Source organism: Cibotium barometz, chromosome 61, assembly GCF_041138505.1.
Source record: "Cibotium barometz isolate CiBa-2024 chromosome 61, ASM4113850v1, whole genome shotgun sequence".
Classification (NCBI taxonomy): Eukaryota; Viridiplantae; Streptophyta; class Polypodiopsida; order Cyatheales; family Cibotiaceae; genus Cibotium; species Cibotium barometz.
The window spans coordinates 21,516,445-21,540,325 of NC_141106.1; the positions used below are offsets into that span (position 1 = coordinate 21,516,445).

Here is a 23,881-nt window from a genome sequence, read left to right on the forward strand (position 1 = left end):
TTTGGGTGAAAGGTTTCATCTAAAAGGTTTGTATCCCTAACATAAAATTACCTCCTATATATATTCAGCAATAAATAATTTTTGATACTCCCATCCTCTCTCTCTCTCTCTCTCTCTCTCTCTCTCTCTCGCGCTCTCTCTTTCTCTCCACCCTTCTCTCTCTCTCCACCCTCCTTCCAGGCTTGGCAGGCGAGCGCATGCATTGTCTCTCTCTTGTCGCTCAATGTCCAGTTTTCTAGAAGGCTGTTAGCACGCCGACAGCCATGATAAAAAGGTATTTGGTGGTGCCATGAAGCAGACTATCAAGCTTGAGTGAAGCTGAAAAAAAGTAAAAGCAGCTGCAGCTACAGTGTGTGTTTTTGTCTATTTGTTCTTGGCCAATGGCTTCCATTTTCAATCAACACCCACATGCGTATTGTTTGTTTTTTAACCCAATTCAATCACCACCCACGTGCCAAATTATCTATTTAAGTCCAATACGTTAATCAAACCAATCAAAACAATGCTGCATTGCATTTCAAGGTTGCCGCTCACCATAGCTACCTGCTGTTGTTTGTTTATCTCTTCAGGCACCTCCAGTTTTACTTCAAGTCCTTCCAGAGTGAAGATTGGAGCTCTGCTTGCCTTCAACTCCACAATAGGCAAAGTTGCTCTGCAGACACTCCAGCTTGCAGTCCAGAATGTGAACAAGGCAGAAGACTTGCTGAATGGAACCCAGATTGAGTTGGAAATTTTTGATACTGGCTGTAGCCCATTACAAGGGGCAGCTTCAGGTAAATTTATCTTCCTATTGGCTCCTATGTTTAAGCATATATGTATGTATATATGCATGCATGCTTAAAAGATTCATATAGAGGTATAATCAGGCTACTCCTACAGCTTGATTTCCATGTAGCCTTTTTTTTTGAGATCTACATGGCAGCATTCCGGTGAATGATACTCATTTTGTTATGTTGCATACATTCTCCTTGATAGGATTTTCTTCAAATAAAACTTTGTTTGTCCATTTGACTGTGGGTAAAAGACATTGGAAATACTCAACTTTGTCCCAAATCATTTGAAAGTGCCCTTAGAAAATGTCTGATACAATGCTTTTGAGCATTCTTGCACTGGGGTACCATAGCTCCAGTTGTTACATTGCGTTTACAAGGAGTCGACGTAGCAACCTTGCTAATTCTCTCACCATGGTGAGGCATCGGGTGACAAATTTGTGGCAAACCGATTGTGTGGACCCCTCAAAAGGGAACTCTAGATTGTGAAAAAGCAGAAGCAGATTTGGTGTCTTTTACAATGCAGAGTGCTTTCACCTTCTGATGATATGGGCATTGGATGAAATAGCTGAATATGCACAACCTCTAGGGCATGTATGATGTTGCATTTTCCTATGTGGACAAATCTTCAAACAACTTTTGGCAAAAAGTTCTATATGCAATGCCTTTTAGAGTTGTCTGTTGCTCTTTATCTCCAAAAGAGGTTCTTATAGAGCCAAAATTCTGCGAGTCTTCAATTGCGTTCGTAATCAGAGGCTTCCTTCCTTGATGCAGCGTAAAAATTGCACAGGACCTTGTTAGCAGTCATCTCCTGTTTGTACATATCACACATCAGGGCCTTTGTTGTGGGTGTGCCCGCCCGTGTAGGTAGTTCCCTATTTTTTTCCTCATTTGTCCATTTCCCAAGTTTTGCTGGCTGTGGGGAGGCTGTTTGTGTACTGTCAGCTGTTGTATTACTGGCCGACTGCCTATATGCTGGCCGATTGGGTCTTCCTCCAGTCGTGGGTTTTCTTGTGCTGTCGGTTGTTTTATAGCTGGCCGACTAGCAGCCTATTGCAATGGACACCGACGTTTGTGTTAGCACATTCATCCCCAGTTTCTGCCCATATTTGGTGTCCCTTTTGGTCCCTTTTTCATGGCCCTTGATTGTGGGCTGGCCACCCCTTTTTTATATATATATATATTTGGGATTTTTCCCAGCCTGGATGTATTTTCCCCAGTCGGCCAGCTACATTTTCCCCAGTCGGCCAGCTACATCATGTCCAGTCGGCCAGTTTATCATGTCCAGTCGGCCAGCCCCTCTTACCTATAATTAGGTGGGTTGGCCTCTCACTTTTCCATCTTGCCTAGTCTTTCTTTTGCTCCCTCACTTATGAGACACTTTCTGTCTCTTGCTTGGGACTGTATCACTTCAGTATATTCTCGTCTCGGATTGGGCTCACATGGGTCCAGTTTCCACTCCAGGTCCTGCACCTTCTTGTTCAGATATATCTACGTGGCTTCGAAGTGCGGGATGCATGTGACAATATCACACTCCACAAAAGTACAATTAGTTCTTTCATTCCTCCAAGGTTGTCAGAGGCGTTTGGTACGAGGTGGGTATGGTACGCGCCTCGAAAGACTCGTATTTTTTTAGAGACATTAGAGGCGTGTTACAGGCGTCTGTTTTATATATACATATATATAGATTGATAGATAGTGATAGATAGATATATAGTGAAAATTGAGAGAGAGAGAGAGAGAGACTAGAGTGTGTATGTATGAGCCTTGAGGGAGAGAGAGAGAGGGTGTGTATGAGAAATGAAATGATATATTAACGTCTCTAAGAGGCCATAGTGGCCTATGAGACCATAATTGAGAGTACATGTGAAGTTGGTGTCTCATCAAAGAGAACAACTAAATGAGACTAAAAAGTACAATAAACTGATTGTCCTACAGTTATAAGAACAGAACTGTAAGACTTTGAGATGATACTGAGTAGAAAATACTGAAAAATTTATATTAGGTAGATCCATGTATGCTGATTAGTTGAAGTGTTGCCCTCTCCTTAGATCAAGTATCTCCGCCATGGGGCTGTCTAGAATGGAGAGGTCGTAGAAGCGAGGTAGGCGCCTCCGATGCCGAGCAATAATGGCTATGATCTGGCGATGGTGAGGATGCCGTGGTCGGTATAGTGGTGGACGTGGCCGACGAGCACGACATAAGATAACTGCTCTATCAGTGGTGACTCCCTGGGAGTGTGGTCGGTGCCCTAATGACCCAATGGAGGAGGTATCAGGAGGTGTGTGGGCTGGGTTGCTGGTGCTGGTGCCGAAGAAATCTGTCAGGGTCCTCTGTCTAGGTACATCATGGCTTGGCCTCCTGTCTGCCAAGAGGGTCTCTCTGGCTCCCATAGCCGCTGTAAAAAGGTAACTGCCTAGAATAGGGCCTCGGTTACTACTAGTGGGACACCCAGCTCAGCCCGAACAATCTCATGTGGTATTGATGATTTGCTCCGAATCATCCGGGCAATCATCATAATCAGTGGTCTCTCCATTTGCCTCCATCCCTCATCTGTCCCTCTCTGAGATTTGTGATGTATACTGGGTCCCCAAATTGGAGCTCCGTACAGGAGGGCCGGTGTGACAAGCGTATCAAATAGCCACAATTTGGTGCATGGCTCCTGAAACTGTATGTGTGCTCACTGCCTCTCAAGTGTCCCCCAAGGCTGCATGCCCTCGAGCTAATCTACCTGCTGCTGCCTCCTTTAGGGAGAAACGCGGTCCTGTGAAAGTAACTCCCAAGTAGACATATGACCTGACGTACTCTACCGGCTCCCCTCGGAAAGTGAATTGAGGCTCTGATCTCGTCACCCATGCTTGTGTGGTGTTAAACACCATAACCTTGGTTTTCCCAAGGTTCACTGTCAGATCTCCATCCGCACAGAAAGCCTGTAATGCATCCAGGTGTCTTTGTAATCCCTCCGGAGAGTCTGAGATTAGAACAATATCATTAGCATATAACAAGATGGGTATCAACACCCCTGCTAGGCATGCCCCTGGGCCTCCCAATTTGTCTACATAATCAGAGACCGCATCAATGTACAGTCCAAAGAGGGTGGGCGATAGCGGGCATCCCTGCTTCACCCCTATCGTGCTGGTCACCCTATCAGATAGTCAGCCTGGAGCTCGGACTCTGCCTGTCACAGACTCATACAAAGCATATATCCCCCACTGTATATCCTCGGGTACCTCAAGTCATGCAATCTGTGCATAAGCCTGGCACGTGGTATGGTATCAAGGCTTTGCAGAAGTCCACAAAGCAGTAGTATATCCTTCCCTTCTGTGCCCTGCCCTCTTCAATAAGTGCCCGAAGTGTCAGTATGTGATCCAAGGTAGTAAATCCTCTCCTTAAGCCGCCCATCGACTCAGCTGCGACTCCAATATAGAGCCATATAATTACGCCAAGTAATGACCAATCATGATCGTCCTGTAGTTGCTTGGTACTTGCTTGGTACCATGGGGTCCCTACTCTTAAAGAGTGGTACAATGATATGCTCTGTCTAGCTTGTTGGGAAACCCTCACAAATGGCACGATTAAACACATGTACGATGAGCGGAGCCAAAGTGTCTCGTGCATATGAGAAGTGCTCTCCAACTAGCCCATCATGATCCTGTGCCTTTCCATTCTGTAACCTGTCTATCGCATCTAGCACCATCCGAATAGTAAAAAAGGTGCTGCTAGCCGGTCTAATAGCTCCCAGTGGAGGGGGGATGGGGGGCTGTCCTGGTGCATCATATAGCTCTCTAGCATAAGTATGCCATGCCTCAGGTGCAGTAATCGGAGTACCAGGCTGTCTCTCATGAAACATCTTCCATGCCCTCTTGCTGTCCATCCCCAAGAAGAGTTGGTAGATCTCCTCCTCTAGCTTAGCCAGATAGGCTCGTTTCTTCCTTCGCACAAGGCGCCGAAAGATCATCCTGGCCTGTCTATGCGTGTGAGACCCAATGGCAATCTCACACTGTAGCTGTGTTCTTGTCTCACGACACTCATCATCATGCCAACTGTTCTGTGGGGCAGTGTTGCGGGGGTGGGTGGAAGGGATCATAGTGCAGGGAAACACATATGAGGCGGATGCATGTAGAACACCTGCCAATCCTCTTGTGATCTTGTCCAGAGGGCTATGCGGGTCTAAAGCGAACAAGCCATCAGATACTGCACCTCGATAAACCCCAACTGTCTCACGTGTAAACTGATATCTCGGGTACCTAGGTAGATGAGTGGCTGGCCCATCTCTCGGGGATCTACCTACTAGTGTGAAACTCAGGTATGCATGATCGGCTGCTATGCCAATGGGCCTACTGGAAATCGTGAAACCCCGCACATCAGGTATCAATGAAGGAGATCCCATCAAGTAGTCCACTGTGCTTGCTCCCCCTTTAGAGTTCCAGTGTGTGAGAGCATCTGATCCTTGCCATCTCGATAAGCCATTGTATATGACCAACCCATGTGCACTCCTGAGTGTGAGAAAATGCCTGCCATAATCTGTAATCTCCCCCTCATCCGCTCCTCCCTGTAAAGTATTGCCACTCCTCCAGATCCTCTGGTACCTCCCACTGTGCGTGGCTGAGGGCAGAAAACTGATTCCCATCTATAATCCGGGATGTCAGGAAGCCTCTTGTTTGTGCACTGATGGGTCTCCGTATACATAGCAATATCACTGTGTCTGAAAGTATCCTGCATCTGTTCTAAGGGCTTCGTTGCAATTCCACACCGTGAATCGCAAGGTCTCATAGGCCGTGCACCGTCAAGCGGGCCTCCTCTCCGTAATGATGACTCGGCTATCTCTGTATACCACCCATTTCCCCTCTTTCCTTGCCTCAAGCACACGCGGCATGTGTTCCTTCCGGTGTTCTATCTGTGCCGATGTAAGGTCCTCATCCAAATAAATCTTTTCCCCCTTAAGGGCCATCCTTTTGGAGAGGAAGGCCTTCTTCTTCTCCAAGTCACCAAACTTGATGATCAATATCTTCGCCCTGGTTTCATCTCTGCCTACTGGCCATGCTCCGGTAATGGGTACATTAGTGGCTCCAATTTTTGTTGCAAGAGCTTTTGCATCCTCTTGGGGATTTCCCTTATCTTCCCACCCAACTACACGTACATGTAAGGCACGTGCCCGTCTCTTGGCTTCCTCTTCCAATTAGCATTCATCACCTCTACTTTATTGATTGGTGTATCCTTTTGTTTTTTTACTACTTCAATCCATGGGTTGACTTCCTCAATTTGTTTCTTTGTGGCACTGGCAATTTCAGCCCATGAATGCATTTCCTTCTCACCTGCAGCCACTTTTGCCTTACATGATTCCAAAGTGTTTTGCATTTCTGTGATGTCTTTTTCGCGGTGAGCCATACATGTCTTCAAAGTGCCTTCGTACGATGCAACTGTTGTGCCAATCTCTCGGAGCATGTCATCCTTCCATTTCTGCATCTCTTTTTTCATTTCCATGTGCATCAAGGCTTGGGCTAATTCCATCTCAACCCGTACTCGGGCTTGCATTTCTCCCTTCAATTGGACATATATCTCTTCCTTCAACGTTTCGTATATCACTTTCCGTTGGGCATGCATCTGATTCCTTTTCAAGCTCCTGTCGCATGGTGTTCATCTTTGTCCTTATGTGAAGCTGTAGCTCCTCATAAAGGGCCTCATCTCGTCGGGCCATCTTCGTATGAGAGAGGGAGAGAGAGTGTGTGTGTGAAAGAAAGAAAGCTGTATTAAACGTCTGCAAAAGGCCAAAATGACCTATGAGACCAAAATAGTCCATCCTCATCATCGAGATTCAAGGGTACAAAGTAAAAATGAAATGAACTGAAATGAACCGGTAGAGTATAGAGATAGCTCCAAAAGTGGGTATAAAAAACATCATCATCCTAGTGTGTTTGAAGTTTGAAGTTTGAACTTTGGGTCTTGAGAAAGGCTTAAGGGAGGGAGGGAGAGAATGTATGAGAGAGGGAGAGAGAGTGTGTGTGAGAGGGGCTGCCTTGGGCCCTTAAAGCCCCCGTCTAAAGACTCAAACCAGCATTTTTTTTTGTTTGGGTGGATGCCTCGAATGCCTTGTACGCCTCGAACTGTTAGAGGCGCGCCTCGTAACAACTATGCATTCCTCCCTCTGCTATTGTTGATTAGCCCCGATATATTCCAAGCAAAAATTTGTGTTGCTGCATGAGACTGGTTGATAAAAGCTTTGAAATCTGCATGTGAACGACCTTCCCTAAGAGGTCGCCTGCTGTGAAAAAGGGCACAACCACCGGTCCTTGATACTTCTTGCGCCACCAACACTCTCAAATCGCCCACAATGCTGCTGTTGCGGTTAAACTCTCTTCTGATACCAATGTTGTAAAAAGAACAAGAAAATCTACCCTAAGCTAACCCTACACTACGTATCAAAAAGCTTGAAGAACTCAATCTTGGAAAGCTTGCATGAAGAAGAAAATTCCATATTAATGAAAAAAATGTGTGCACAAAGTTCCTTATAGGAGATCAATAAGCTAGAAATAGACTAGCTTCTATTTTTGTCAAAAATATCTTAAAATAGATCCATGCAATTGGACTATGGATTGACCATACAATATCTAATTTTATCTAACAGCTTTGGCCTATCAGACGTTCACATCTGCGCATGCGCGTTCCCACTTTCTATGCACGCACGTTCTCACTTTTTACGCATGCACATTCCCACTTTTTGTGCATGCACGTTCATATCTGCACATGCATGTTCCCACTTTTTGCATATGCACGTTCACATTTGCGCACGCACGTATGTTGTTCTGCATATGCACATTTTCAAGAATTCCTTACGAACGTACGTAACATACGTTCCTATGTAAAATACTATAAAAACAGAGGGCCCACCTCTCATTTTCCACTATTTCCTCTCTAGCTAACCAAATCTTGCCAGTTTTATCTAGAATCCTCCCTGCCTTCCAGTCATAGTCACCAGAAATGTTTCGGGGTTTTTGGGGTTTCAGGGCAAAATGTTTCGGCCTTCGGCTAAGAAACGCCAAGGTTTCGGTTTTTTTTCTATATAATTTTGCATTGCTAAAGTTCTAAACAATAGGAACTTTTAACATTTTGAGAAACTTTTTTTTTTGAGAAACCAAAAAAATTAGGAGTTTCTGAAACGTTTCGGGGTTTCTCACTCCATAAACGCGTTTTCATGTGACTATGGTTCCAGTCCTCTGCATCCTCTACCGTCCTCATGGCGAGTGTTGATGGGGCCTCATTGGAAACCAGAAAGTCCAATGTGAAAATCAGTGTTGTTGACTGGCTGATCTAGGCACTTATATGCGGGAAAGGCGGACAGATCTGTTATCGCCTTGGGGTGCCGAGAAGGTAATTCAAAGAACCCAAGTAAACGGCTGGCCAAAAAAGGGTGCAGGGAAGATTTTGGGGATACCTATAGCAGCCTGGACAGGTGGCCATGGGCTGTGGAAAAATCCCAAAAATATGGTGTGAAAGGGTCCTTTTGACCCCCCCCGCCCCCCCCCTTTTAGGGCCTTACAACAAGCAAACTAGGCCGATTTTGGTCACAAGGGGGTAGATCGTGTCACACGCACACTTGCCGTACTAGCGTGCCATGTGGACGTTTTGGTTACTCAGTACACTTAGGACTCATTTTGGGATGGGTACTGTGCATTTTGTGAGCCCTTGTCTAGGGACATGTTGCCAGGCACCATCTAGGTCTAGGGTCTAGTTACTGTGTCTTTGTGCAAGTCGCGCACAAGTCAAATGTAACCCACTTGCAAATTGTAAAGTTGGTGGGACTCTAACCTTGGGAGAGGGGCCTCCCAAGGACACCCATTTCTTAGTTGTGAGGGAGTTCCTTGGTGAACTCTAATCTTGGGAGAGGGGCCTCCCAAGGACCCAGCTATTGGTTAGCCCACTAGCTAGCCGCATTAGTGATGAGGACTTGGGGTAAATGGTATGGAACACACATGCCTTGAGGTGCGGGCTATGTTGGGGTTGCATTGGTCTCTAGCTCAGGGAGCGGCTTACGGCGGTCATATTTAGTTTGGAGCCTGTAAACCGGCCTTGACGGGCGGTGAAACAAACACTCGCACATAAAACACTTCAACACCATTGAGGACCTAGAAAAGGAAAACAAACAGGGGGAGCTAGAGTGCTCCTGCAAATAGTACACGGACACCGATTGGCCCCAAATCGCAGTGGCGCCCCTTGCGGTATTTCTTTAATTGATTATAAGAGCTTTGATTACAATATAAGGCTGGGAACTCAGCCGTCGCAGTAGAATCCTTGAAGCCTGCAAAGAACCTGCATCTGGCTTCTTGTCCACTCGGCATCCACAAACAAGTCCAGCCATTGTTCACATCGAAAGACTCTTCTCACATTGAATCTGCATACAGAAGCTTTCTCCTATGATCAAGGCTGCCACAACCATCCATAGCCTCTCACACTATGAACAGCATCACACCCTGACACATCCAGTGCTTCTGCATCACAACACAGACTCCCAAACTGTCTCTCAAAAGAGAACTCGTATCACAGCACAGCATACCATACAGTTGACACACCTGTACAAACCCTCTCTACCTTCCAAGGGTACTATCCATCTCTGTCATGGATTCCCTGTCCCCTGTCCAATCAGTAGCAAGGTTGTACCATACATGTGTCCATTCCTGTACCTTTTGCCTGCATGTGACCTATCTCCAGGAGAAACCCAAAAACATGTTTCCTCGAGAAACCTACGACCTGTTTCCACATGAAACCCTTAGGCCTGTTTCCCTTTTTGAAACTTCTGTCCTGTTTCCATACATCTAGTTACCTGTTCCCTCATGAAACATTTGGCAACATAGAGATGCCCATAGCTGTAGGTCCCTCTGTTCCTTTCTAGCACGAAGAAAACAATCTGCTCCATGAGCACGCAGCCATGCGAGCTTGCATCTCTCCCATGCCAAGAAACATATTCAAGTGACCTGTACTTGCAGCCAAAAACCCAAGTACATAGCTGAATTTGCAACCAAACAAAAACAGCCCATAAACTGTCCCAAAACAGTCCCGAATCCAAAGCAAAGAGAAGCTGAAAGTTCCATCAGTTGAACGCCATCATCATGATGTCTATGTTCATGAAAAACCAGCCCCTATCCTCCTAGGAGAAGAGCACGCAACCCTGAGCGCCTGCAGTCTAGGCCTCCTGTGCACCAAGCGAGAGAGAGAGAGAGAGAGAAAAGAGCATGTGCCACAGCTTCAGCCCTCCCTCTACTGTTTCTCCTGCAACTTGCCACCCTCCACAAGAGAGTGAACAATCCTGTCGGCCAGCAGTCCTGACCACGTGTAATCCAAAACTGTACTTCTCTGCAGCCCAGCCAGCCGCCTAGAGAGAGAAGGAAAACATGCAGCTGTAGCCGGCCAGTTACTGTGGGTGGAAAACATCTGCTGTGCAGCCCTTGTGCACTGCCTGCCCAACCAACGCACAGTCCAGCCCTCCTGTATGCTGCGCCTGCACACATCCGTACAGGACAGCACCCGCACCTGGTCGCCACACAGCCCTGAACCAGATGTCGAGCAGCAGCCTGTACTTGGTTGCCATGCAGTCAATCAGCATGTCCTCTCCTTCACGCAGCCACAGTCAGCCTGAAGCGCAGCCCTGAAGCTCACCTTGAAGCACAGCCCGCCAGCCCTGTTTTCTCCCAAAAAGCACATGCGACTCATGCTGCAGCTCGACTCCCTCTAAGATAAGCATAAAGGCCACGATTATCCCCTAAAAAGGGTTCTTTTATTTTTAAAGGCTTTTAAACCTGTCCCCTCCAAAACCCTTTGTCCCCATGGATTATGAGAGAAGACTTTAATCACTTGGCCCCCTTCACACTTGGGGTTGTCCACACATGGGTTTACTTTTTGGACTCCAACCTGATGCCATTCACACTGTCCACCATGTCCCCGTGCACACCTGCATACTGTCCAAAGAAAAACACAGGGTCGTGACATAACCCCCCTCTTGAAAAATGGCAAGCGTCCTCGATTGCACTCAATGGCACAGTAAAGCATCTCATGAGCAAAGACACCCCATATGGCAAAAACAATGGCCTTCCAATGCATCTGGGTGATAATACAATCATCCTGCACAATAAGCCACACTGTCACGCCAAAGTGACAAACTCCTCTTGCTTGTTCCTTCAGAACCTACAGCAAAAGTCTAAAACCAATTGGAAACACGTTAACTGTGTTAGCCAAAAACAAAACCATGCATCATTCTACATATGACAAACATATGCATGACACACATATGCATTCGCAAACAATATGCTCCTCAAAATGCTCTACCTACTCCAAAGTAACAGTCGAAGGGCTGCTCGCAAGCCTTACGCCCATGGGCATCCCGCAGGACCCACGACTGATGGTACAACATGAGCATATGCAAGCACTCAATGCATCCAAACACTACATCCAGTAAGTACTTTCCCACATATGTTTCATGGTCATCCCGCAGGAGTCACACCCAGTGGTGCATCCATGCACATAATAAAGTACTTGATGTATCATACCAACATACATGCAGCATATGACACAATGCAGAGTATTTTCCCAATGTATTCTCAATGATACCAGGATCCAATGGCACCAGAATACAAAAATACCTCTACCTCAAAAAGTGTATGCATACATGCACAAACAGAGTTCGATCCATATTTCCATGAACCAAACCAACTCTAGGACTGCTCGCAAGACTTATGCCCTCCATAGAGTTATCCATAGTTGCAGTTAGAGTTCCAGGTGCGCGCGACTGTGAACCATACTCAACCATCATCTCATGTGTCTAGAACACAAGATCATAGAAGTCCCATAAGCAGATGTACTGTCAGCCTCAGTACCTTCGGGTGAATACAAAGATGTCACCAAGCGACTCCTAGATGACAACCGAGCCTGTCTGTAACAAGGGAGCGGAGGTGCTACCCCCCTCTTGAGCATCAGGCAATGCTCCAGACCTATGCTCTGCTGAACCTGAATGAGCCGTAACAAGAGTCGACTCCAACTCATAGGCATCAAGATAAAGCTGCAACTCCTGAGGTGAATCTGCTAAGTCACCCTCCTCCATCCACTTCGCATCCATCAGTGAACCTCCTCCATCCACTTCGTATCCATCAGTGAACAGCTCTTGAACTTCGCAGGATAGCGACGGGAAACCTTACCCTTTACCTTTCTTACCTTATGTGCCAGTATATGCTCAGGAATAAGAACCTCGTCAAGTTCCTCCACTTCCATCTGAGCCTCATCTGATACATCCTCAGGCACCCAAAACCTGCTTGCACTCCACCCAAGTGGTAAGCACAAGTCCTCGATGAAGCATAGTAGATCACCACTGCTAAACATAGAACGAAACTGTCTACCGAACCCATGAAGCCTCTATGAAGATACCACCGGTGACAAACTGTCGAAAGCCATACATAGCCTTCAACGCATCTCTTGCACCATAACACTTCAACTGCTTCTTGTTCCTGGCCGACTACTTCTTGTTCTTGGTGTCTTTTCTCCTGAACTTCATCTTCAGCTCTTGCTCTTCACCTCATATAGGCAAAGACACAAAATCCTGTACTGTGTCCTGCACTTCCCTTTCACTTTCCACATGTTGAAGCTTTTGATGTGACTCTCCTGAGACAACCACGAGCTCACCCCCTTAGGAAAGTTGGCGATTGTCCCGACAACGGAACCATGTAAACCGGCCTTGACGGGCGGTGAAACAAACACTCGCACATAAAACGCTTCAACACCATTGAGGACCTAGAAAAGGAAAACAAACAGGGGGAGCTAGAGTGCTCCTGCAAATAGTACACGGACACCGATTGGCCCCAAATCGCAGTGGCACCCCTTGCGGTATTTCTTTAATTGATTATAAGAGCTTTGATTACAATATAAGGCTGGGAACTCAGCCGTCGCAGTAGAATCCTTGAAGCCTGCAAAGAACCTGCATCTGGCTTCTTGTCCACTCGGCATCCACAAACAAGTCCAGCCATTGTTCGCATCGAAAGACTCTTCTCACATTGAATCTGCATACAGAAGCTTTCTCCTATGATCAAGGCTGCCACAACCATCCATAGCCTCTCACACTATGAACAGCATCACACCCTGACACATCCAGTGCTTCTGCATCACAACACAGACTCCCAAACTGTCTCTCAAAAGAGAACTCGTATCACAGCACAGCATACCATACAGTTGACACACCTGTACAAACCCTCTCTACCTTCCAAGGGTACTATCTATCTCTGTCATGGATTCCCTGTCCCCTGTCCAATCAGTAGCAAGGCTGTACCATACATGTGTCCATTCCTGTACCTTTTGCCTGCATGTGACCTATCTCCAGGAGAAACCCAAAAACATGTTTCCTCGAGAAACCTACGACCTGTTTCCACATGAAACCCTTAGGCCTGTTTCCCTTTTGAAACTTCTGTCCTGTTTCCATACAGCTAGTTACCTGTTCCCTCATGAAACATCTGGCAACATAGAGATGCCCATAGCTGTAGGTCCCTCTGTTCCTTTCTAGCACGAAGAAAACAATCTGCTCCATGAGCACGCAGCCATGCGAGCTTGCATCTCTCCCATGCCAAGAAACATATTCAAGTGACCTGTACTTGCAGCCAAAAACCCAAGTACATAGCTGAATTTGCAACCAAACAAAAACAGCCCATAAACTGTCCCAAAACAGTCCCGAATCCAAAGCAAAGAGAAGTTGAAAGTTCCATCAGTTGAACGCCATCATCATGATGTCTATGTTCATGAAAAACCAGCCCCTGTCCTCCTAGGAGAAGAGCACGCAACCCTGAGCGCCTGCAGTCTAGCCCTCCTGTGCACCAAGCGAGAGAGAGAGAGAGAAAAGAGCATGTGCCACAGCTTCAGCCCTCCCTCTACTGTTTCTCCTGCAACTTGCCACCCTCCACAAGAGAGTGAACAATCCTGTCGGCCAGCAGTCCTGACTACGTGTAATCCAAAACTGTACTTCTCTGCAGCCTAGCCAGCCGCCTAGAGAGAGAAGGAAAACATGCAGCTGTAGCCGGCCAGTTACTGTGGGTGGAAAACATCTGCTGTGCAGCCCCTGTGCACTGCCTGCCCAACCAACGCACAGTCCAGCCCTCCTGTATGCTGCGCCTGCACACATCCGTACAGGACAGCACCTGCACCTGGTCGCCACACAGCCCTGAACCAGATGTCGAGCAGCAGCCTGTACTTGGTTGCCACGCAGTCAATCAGCATGTCCTCTCCTTCACGCAGCCACAGTCAGCCTGAAGCGCAGCCCTGAAGCTCACCTTGAAGCACAGCCCGCCAGCCCTGTTTTCTCCCAAAAAGCACATGCGACTCATGCTGCAGCTCGACTCCCTCTAAGATAAGCATAAAGGCCACGATTATCCCCTAAAAAGGGTTCTTTTATTTTTAAAGGCTTTTAAACCTTTGTCCCCTCCAAAACCCTTTGTCCCCATGGATTATGAGAGAAGACTTTAATCACTTGGCCCCCTTCACACTTGGGGTTGTCCACACATGGGTTTACTTTTTGGACTCCAACCCGATGCCATTCACACTGTCCACCATGTCCCCGTGCACACCTGCATACTGTCCAAAGAAAAACACAGGGTCGTGACAGAGCCTATAGTTGGGTGGTGAGTGTTAGCCGAACCCACCTATGTTCTCATGAATGTTTAGGTGGTTTGTGTGTAGATGACTATGGATTGCAGATACTTGACGAGATTCACGGTTATGTTTATGCGGGCATTGATCTTGAGCGGACACACAGGTAAGTGGACTTCTTGGTCGGGGTGTTTCATTGGATGTTGGTGTAGGAGATAGCTTGATGTCTAACCAAGAGCTTTCGAAACTTGAGGATCTATCGGTTTATGTCATAGTTGTCACGGTACGAAAATACGATACTATATGGTATGGTACCATACCGGACTTTTTGATATGATATGAAATTTTGTGACACTGTAATATAAAATATGTTTTTTTTAAAAACACTTGAGAGAGAGAGAGTTGAGAAGTTGAGAGAGGGGGGGCTTTAGAAGGTGAGGCAAAGAGAGAGGGGGTGGGAGTCCAGAGAGAGAGAGAGAGGCTTGAATGAAAGTTGAAAGAGAGGGGCTTGAGAAGTTGAGGGAAAGAGAGAGAGAGAGGCTTGAAGAGGGGGGAGAGAGAGGCTTCAGAGTTGAGAGAGAGAGAGAGAGAGAGAGAGAGAGAGAGAAATGAAATGATATATTAATGTCTCTAAGACGCCATAGTGGCCTATGAGACCAAAACTGAGAGTACATCTGGGTCCTCTGTCTAGGTACATCATGGCTCGCCCTCCTGTCTGCCTCTATGTTTCTTGAGCTCAAGTAGAAACAATCCCAGGCATCTCTGATAGTTGAGAGAGAGAGAGAGATGCTTGATAGTTGAGAGAGAGAGAGAGAGAGAAAGAGAGAGAGAGAGAGAGATGCTTGATAGTTGAGAGAAAAAGAGGGAGGCTAGAGCTTCAAAGTTCAAGCTATGGAATGTGAATGTGAGGGAAGGTTGGGGGGGAGGGCACTTTAAAGGATTTGAGCAATGAGGCTCAAGAGCTCAAGCCTATAGGGCAAGACAAGCCCAAAAAAACAGTTGAAAACAGGGTTAAAAATGGGCAGAAAACGGTCATAAACGGCCACTTTTGCAAACGGCTAAAAACTGCCAACGGTCAATTCGTACCATACGAGACCATATGGAACTGGACCGTGCGAATAGGTTCGTACCAGTACGAGAAAAAACTATGGTTTATGTTTCCCATGAGTTGGACACAGTTGTCGAATATAGGAAACAAACCCTTAAAACGGGGTGGTGTTTTGAGTGGTTGATTAAATGGAGAGACCGTGTGAATGAAGACAACATTTGGGAGCATGTTGCTTTATTCTAGAGCAGGTTTCCAAATTTTGCATCCCAATCTTCCTCTCATTAGGAGGGTGCAAGGGGGGTGGCTGTCCTGGCCATTGGAATTTGGGATCCCATGCTGTGTAAGAGTAGGTGAGTTAAGTTGTTTAAGTGCGTGTTTCTCCATTGCTTAAAGATTGTTCTATTGATCTAGTCGAGTCACTTGAAATGCCTAAGCCAGACTCTCTTACACCCAATGCTCATGTTACTGTGCAAGGGTGAATACTGACATGGCATCCAATGATCGAAGCCGGCTAAGATGAAAATTCTACCAGGAGAATGCTATTAAATCTTTTTGGTGAAGGGTTCACGTTGAATCTTGCATGATTGATTTGTTGGAAGGCACAACTCAGGACCTCTCTCTACTCTTGGGAATACTGACGTTTTTGGTCTTGGTGATTCTTCATTCTGAAGACACTGTGAATCCTGTATGTGACAGCTAGACTGGTAATAACAGCAACACCGTCCTCAGCACCTCACACAAAAAAACACGTCACACTCCTCTCCAGAGTCTCCGGTGGTTGCATAAATGAGGCAGTATATGGAACAGCCCAACCTGGATTTGAATCGTTTAGAGGCACCCTCTTGCTGTTGTGCTTGCTTACAATTTCGACTTGTTGCCACTAGTAGCTGTGCAGAATGAACTCTTTGTGTGGCAGCCTTTCAAGATGTGGTTATGCCACAGAGAGTAGAATATGAAAGGAAAAAGAATGTGTAGGTTTGGGAAGAAGGGGAGATAAACAAGGGAAAGTTGCAGCAGAAGGCAAAACATGTAGCAGAAAAAGGGAAGGGGAAAAATGAGAGGATTGAAAAGGAGGAGATAATTAAAGACCCAATGGATGTGTACACAATTTAGCTGGTTAAGAACTGTCAAAACATGTTCTGATGACTAGAAAATGCTTTTTACCTGTGAGGCATCTTTTTCATCCTACATTGTTAGTAAGGTGTGTTTATCCCTTGTGCCGTTTCTTGTATGGTGTCAACTGAGGGGGGTTTAGTGCTGGTTTAATAGAAGCTACATGTTTGCCAACCATGACCTCTTCCTATGATCTAATATATTTCTTGTTGCATGCAGCTGTGGAGCTGATGAAGAAAGAGGTGGTGGCTATAGTGGGTCCTCAATCATCCTTGGTTTCACATTTTGTTGCACACATTGGGAGGGCTACTCAGGTTCCCATCTTATCATTTGGAGCAACAGACCCAAGTTTGTCAGAGAAGCAGTATTCTTACTTCCTCCGCCTTGCACCCAGCGACGCAATGCAGATGGAGGCTGTGGCAGCTCTCATTGCAAGCTTTGACTGGAAAGAGGTATCCTTGATCTACACCGACGACGACTACGGAGCTAATGGAGCATCGGCACTAAGCATTTCACTGCAGAAGAAAGGGAGCAGAATAGCGGAGAGAGCAGCCCTCTACCCAGGCATTGATGCGATAGGCATCCGTGCAGAGCTCACACGCCTTGAAAATTCCCAGAGCAGAGTGTTTGTGCTACACACTCAGCAAGAGTTGGGCTTTCAAATCCTCTACGAAGCCTTTTATCTACGTATGGTAGAGATTGGGTATGTTTGGATTGTCACAGATTTAGTAGCTAATGAGTTGATGAGGCCTAATCTTGACCCACTAGTCACACAGTCGTTTCAAGGTTTACTTGGAACACGCAAATACATTTCTTCTTCGTCACAATTGCATAGCCTTTTAGCCCAGTGGCAGGAGATGGACTCTACAGACATGCAAAGCCTTAATGCGTATGGGTTATATGCATATGATTCTGTATATACAATTGCTCATGCGATTTCTCTACATTTTGCACAAGGGAACAACTTAACCTTTACGGAAGCTCCCAAATTGCCTGTCAATTCTGGTGGAGCATCCGATCTTGAACACTTGAAGGTTCTGCAAGGTGGGTCCGAACTGAGAGAGAATGTGTTGGAGACAATATTCCCTGGCACATCTGGTCTTATACAGTTTGATGAAGCAGGAGATATAAAGGATGCAGTTTTTGAGTACATTAACATGGTGGGAAAAAGCCCACTCGTGGTAGCCTACTGGGGAAACGGAACCAGTCTTTCGGCTTCACCACCACAGCTCTCTAGTAATCTCACCACGGCTCCAAATGCAACAGATGGTAATTCAACTAAATTGGCCATAGTCTGGCCAGGGGGGACCACTGACACACCACGAGGTTGGGTACTCCCCAGAAATGGTGAACCTTTGAAGATTGGAGTGCCTAAAAAGGCAGGCTATACTGAGCTTGTAAGCCAAGTCACTGATATAAATAATGTTACTAAATATGATGGGTTCTGCATTAAGGTCTTTGAGGCTGCTGTGAGCCATCTTAGATATGCAGTGCCGTTGCAGTATTATGTTATGTCCAGTAATATTACTGGGAAAATCAATCCAGAGTATGATAATCTGACCGATAGGGTGGCTAACCAGGTATGTACTAGGGTCGTTTCCAAGCATTGTTTTTTTAACTCAAAATCAGCCTGTATTGGCCTGTATTGGCCTGTGTGCCGTTTTTCGTGACACGTCGCGCGGTTGGGATTTCTATCCGGAGGGACTTGGTGCCCGAGGGGGATACTTGACCGCCCCGAATATAATGCATCTATATGGGGAGGAAGTGCTTGGAGAGGCAAGGCATGGACCCATGGTAGGCACCTAGACGCACTCACGCACCGGGTAGGCACGTTAGGCCTCCCGGGTTGCGGGCGGCCAAGTATCCCCTCGGGCACCGAGTCCCTCCGGATAGAAATCCCAACCGCGCGACGTGTCACGAAAAACGGCCGACAGTGAAAAGGTAGTCTCACCAGCATGTCATATGATATTAAAAGATTATCTTCTCTCCCCCCCCCCCCCCCCCCCCCAACTCTCTTCTTATCTTGTTTAATGTTATGATGTCGCCAGGAATTGGATGCTGCTGTTGGAGACATAACCATCACGGCTGAGCGCCTGAAATTGGTAGATTTCACTCAGCCATACATTGAGTCTGGGCTAGTTGTATTAGTCGCACGGAAAGACGAGCAAGGCAATAACCGATGGGCCTTTCTCCGCCCATTCACAGCTACCATGTGGGGTACAATACTTGGATTCACTTTGTTCACTGGTTTTGTCATCTGGATCCTAGAGCACCGACAGAATCAAGAATTCCGACGAGAGCACCCAAGAGACCAAGTCATCGTCGTGCTGTCGTAAGTGCTTAAGGTTGATAATCATTCACGAGATTAGTTTTCTTTCTTCGCAATTGCGAATGAATTTTAATTCAGCTTTGGCATCTCTCTTGTGCAGGTTTATCTTTGCAACATTGTTCTCAGCTCATAGTAAACCCCTCAAAATCTGTCCCCATGTTGGGCCTTTTTCATTTCCAAAAGATTGTTTCAAGCTGCACTAATCAAGCTTCTCTTTGACGCAGGAGAGGGTGCGCACAGCTTTCTTGGCCGCATTGTTCTGCTTTTATGGCTATTTGTTGTACTGATATTGAATTCCAGCTACACAGCCAGTCTCACAGCAATTCTGACAGTTGAGCAGCTCACACCCAACATTCAAGGACTGGACAGCTTGCTTCGAACAAATCTACCCATTGGTTATCAAACAGGATCATTTGTGAGAAAATATCTCATTGATCTTAATGTAAGTCCAGAGAGACTGAAGGATTTGGACTCTCGGGATGAGTATAAAAGGGCATTGGACATGGGGCCGAATGGAGGGGGCGTTGCAGCAATAGTGGATGAGCTTCCTTATGTGGAGATATTCCTTGCATCTAATTGTGATAGTTATGGGATTGCAGGGCAAGAATTCACAAAGAGTGGATGGGGATTTGTAAGTTGCAAATGCTCAGCTTGCTGTTTTCTTTTTTCCTCCCACAATCAATGGACATGTGGTAAAGATTAGGCTGGATACACACCTGCTTCCTGGCTGTTCCCCGCCTGTGCAATGGGTAGGGGCAAGCTGACAGGCTGCCTGTATGGCCCCCTGATGACAGGGGCAGTTGTGGATCCTGCCTTTCCACTTCTAACAAAATTAGGCATCTCTGTTAAAGTATTTGCCATGTGTGGGTGCATACAAAACTTAGCTGAATGAAGGCAACATATATGGATGCATGCATGTATATATATGCCATGCATATGTATTGAGGCATACAAAACTTAGCTGAATGAAGGCAACATATATGGATGCATGCATGTATTGAGGCTTACGAAATTCAGCAAATCAAGGCATCTCTATAAAGGTGGTGGTTGCTTTGTGGGCATGTATGGATGCATGCCATGCATATGTATGCGTTGTGTTACACTTCTGCCTTAATTTTATGTCTGATTATGATCTTTGTTTTGCCTCCATTGAAACAAATTTTTTATTATGACCATTTGAATTCTGGTCATGGAGGCAGGCATTCCCTCGAGGGTCCGAGATCACGGAGGACTTGTCGGAAGCAATATTGCAAATGTCTCAGACAGGAGAGCTAGCTCAACTACGGGATTACTGGTTCAAGGGGAAGAGTTGTGAGGAGGCAGGTACCAGTGTTCAAGTGCAGTCAAACCAGCTAGGTATCAGGAGCTTCTGGGTCCTCTTTCTCATCATGGGGGTAGTATCAGTAGTGTGTAGTATGATTTATGTTGTCAAGGAGTATTGGCTGCTGCAATGCTGGGAGCAAATCAAGCAATCTATTAAATTTGGTGGGAGAGGGAGGAGAGGAGATTAAGCAACACCAATACTTCATATGGAGGTTTGTACAAGGTTTGATTCATGCCATGTTGCCTCAAGTCCAGACTCGGATACCTATACTCACCCAAAAATAAATAAATCATCACTCATTAAAACAATTAAAAATAAATAAATTTGAGCAAAGCTACAAGAAAAAACAATACTCTTCTTACCTATTTGATGTTTAAGGCTTTCATTAACTATAAAGGTAAACAATCATTCTTGTAATTCTACCGTACAAAGGAAACACTTTCAGTTTATTTAACAAGTTTTTATACAAATTGGAATTAAAATGTAGCCAAGTATCTATACATTTTCATTGTCACTTGTAGAATCCCTCTTAAATATAAATCACCCTTCCCCCTCGGACTTATGTCCAATGCAATCAAATCCACATGGCATGTGTACTCATTCGAAAGCATGACTTGCATCCTTGTACATCATTGTACAATCCATCATTTGTCCATTGCACACCAAAATTTGGTCGTGCCATGTATGACTGTCAAAAATTGGTCCTATTTGCTCCAACATGAGACCAAATCATGTTCTAATGCCATGGCCACCACTCAAGATCACCATTGCCATGGTTCTTAGCATCAAACTTGAAGTATTTTCAATGCTTGCACCAAAATTTCCAAGAAAATGTTGTGAAAGACCAAAAGATCAAGAAAATTAAGAATCATATATTTTTTGATTTTTTTTTTTTGGCAAGAAGTGAATGAAAGGAAGAAGAAGGGATAAAAGGCTAGGCTCTGATACCAATGTAACAAAGAGATTAGGGTAAGGAGAAAATATTCCCTCAAGTGGAGTACCACACATATGTACTCGACGGGAGTACCACCATAGCCAAGAGCTTGGGCTCAAGATATGTATTAAGTTTGTAAAAAGGTAATTGTCCATCTCCCCTAATTCACTTATATGGCCCATGGTGTGTTCACATGGACTTATAGTCCATTATGTATTTACATGTCCTAGCGCCCATGGCTAATTGTCCAATTAATGTGTTCCCCTTCATTACATAAGGATTTATTCCCTTGTGCAAGGAACATTCATGCACACACCATGGCAATTGACATAGCCACATCCACAACATCACCCCTATGCACGGAGCCATGAAAGTGGTCTCTAGATCTTTCGGATCCATTTGCCGAAATGTCACTTACCATTAGGGATGATTCACTCCCTAGATCATGACATGCTCCGCACCATCCGAGGAACCCTCATTCACGCGCAAGTCAAAACCCCCCTCGGAAACATCTTTAATCCATCGGTAGAGTGTCATGACGTTTTTCACTTACCGAAGTAGCCTCTTACCAAGGTTGGCGTCATGGACTCATGGCCCTGACAAGGTTGGCCTCACGGTCTTCCTCAAAAACTAATCACCATGGGGCTAGATCCCCTTCTCACCCTTTACTACATTGAGTCCCACCATAATACAAACAATAGGTCAGGGTGCTGGATGGGTGTGACATCATTGAATTTCTCTCATTAGGGATCTCATAAGAAGGGCATAAATGGGAGACATGCCACAACCCACATGTTTCTTCCCCAAGTCGAGCAATGGAGGAACCTTCAACCACCCACACGCCATTTTTGGCACTAGCCCAACCACAACCTCAACCTCCCACAACCACAACCACAACCACAACCACAACCACAACCACAACCACAATCCCCATTCCTCACTCCATTGATCTCGGCTCCTCTTGGCTCCACAAGTGATATGTTTCATCCACATGACTTCTTTGCACCAGACCCAGATTTGGGAGAAGTGCGTGAAGTCCAAACCAAAGATTCCCACCATCAAAAGAGTCACTAGCCAACCATAAGAAGGCTTCCACCACCCTCCCCAAATCTGGTAGCTTCTATAACCACTTGGCTACACTCTTTAACATGGTCAAAATACATCTCAATAGTAACTTCATCGGATTGACTTGGGTGATGTGAGGACACACTCACTATTAGGATGGGGGTATGTTTAAACCACTCCATTGGTTAACATGATTTCACTCGCCCGAGATACCACCGTAAGGCGCTTTGCCATGTTACCCGCTCAAATGGGCACTTATCTTATCTTTTGCAAGATGACGCTCGAACATATGAAGTGGTCTGACCTCGAGCTTAATGTTAAATAGGGAAAGGATATGGACTCCATACTTTCTTAAAGCTAGTAATTAAGGCTGAACCATTTTAAGTTTTCTGACCTAGTGTGAAAAATAGTTACTTGTATAGAAGTCATTTTTGACACTAACTAATACACAATAATTCCCTCATTGAAAATCAGCTTGCATTTTAGTCTACAAGTCAATCTATTGATGAGGAAATTGTAATTGATGCAGTGGATAAGGAAAGGAAAATCATATAGGTGTCTAAGAGTATGCTAAAATTATTGTGGGATAGCCAATTAGCTACTCCTTTGCCAAGCAAGACACATGCATGTTCTGCATCTTATTCTTTTGTGGATCATGCTCTCATTGCCATCATATATAATGAAGAGGAACATGTTTCCTTTGAGAAAGCACATGAAAATGGATGCATGACATGCCAGATGAGTTCAACTCAATCCTAAAAATGATACTTTATATTTATATTTGCCTTATGGTAAAAATGCCATTGGCACAAAGTGGGTTTATACGCTTAAGCTTAAAGTTGATGTTATCATTGAGTCGCTCTTCAAGGCAAGACTTGTTGCAAAGGGTTATGTTGATGAGAAGGGCATAGATTACGATGACCTTTGCACCCAAGCCACATATGACTATAATTAGGGGCATTCTTACATTGGTAGTGCATCATTGTTGGAATGTACATTAATTGGATATATCAAGGTTGCCTTGTTGAATGTGATTTGCATGAGGAGGTTTATGTATCTTAGCCTTGTGGTTTTATTGAGAAGGGGAAAGAGTCTAAAGTATGCAGGTTAATAAACGCTTTATATGGCCTTAATTAGGCTCCCAAAGCATGGTACGAGAAAATAAATGTATACTTAGTAACAAATGGTTTTTGCAATAGTCCAACTAAGAGTACCCTCTATGTAAAGAGGTATAAGAATACGGATGCTCTCTTCTAGTTGGCGCATGATGCCATGGAAAAATGAACTTTAAAAGAAATAGAATTGCCAGAACATAAGGGCCAAATGTGTCTCTAGATGATACAAATAGCTTGGTCCATAATGATGAGGGCTCAATAAAAACTCTACCTTTTTTTCCTAGCATTAGGATCAATAATCAATCATGAAAAAACATAAATAAAAACTATGCTAAAAGTCTCAGTTAAAGGATCAGGGATGTAAAGTCATCCAAGAAGGCCATATTTTTTGTCTGTTGGGCATCCAAAGTTGGGCATCCAAATGGGCTTTGAAGTCACTCTACACAAAAGATGACTCCAAGGTCCCAAAGGAAGTTTGACAAGTCGAAAGGATGCCAACATGATCCGATAGGCAAGTTGTTTCTTCCCAAGTACTATTTACTTTCTCTCTTGCCAAGACCCTCGATAAGGGA

At 45.3% G+C, this 23,881-nt stretch overlaps 1 protein-coding gene across 3 annotated transcripts; it reads left to right on the top strand.

Annotated features, from left to right (window-relative positions):
- The first annotated feature begins 339 nt into the window (after window positions 1-339).
- On the top strand, window positions 340-20,547 carry LOC147604661 (glutamate receptor 3.4-like). Of its 3 annotated transcripts, none has more exons than XM_086794555.1 (6): window positions 340-773; window positions 16,762-18,122; window positions 18,591-18,874; window positions 18,972-19,003; window positions 19,096-19,502; window positions 20,071-20,547. In XM_086794555.1, exons 1-6 carry the CDS (start codon window positions 503-505, stop codon window positions 20,380-20,382), a joined length of 2,667 nt encoding a protein of 888 aa, XP_086650681.1. In that variant the 5' UTR covers window positions 340-502; the 3' UTR covers window positions 20,383-20,547. The 3 variants fall into 3 exon arrangements, with proteins under 3 accessions (XP_086650681.1, XP_086650682.1, XP_086650683.1); XM_086794556.1 differs by lacking the exon at window positions 340-773 and adding an exon at window positions 15,637-15,779; XM_086794557.1 differs by lacking the exon at window positions 340-773 and adding an exon at window positions 16,390-16,630.
- The last annotated feature ends 3,334 nt before the right edge of the window (window positions 20,548-23,881 follow it).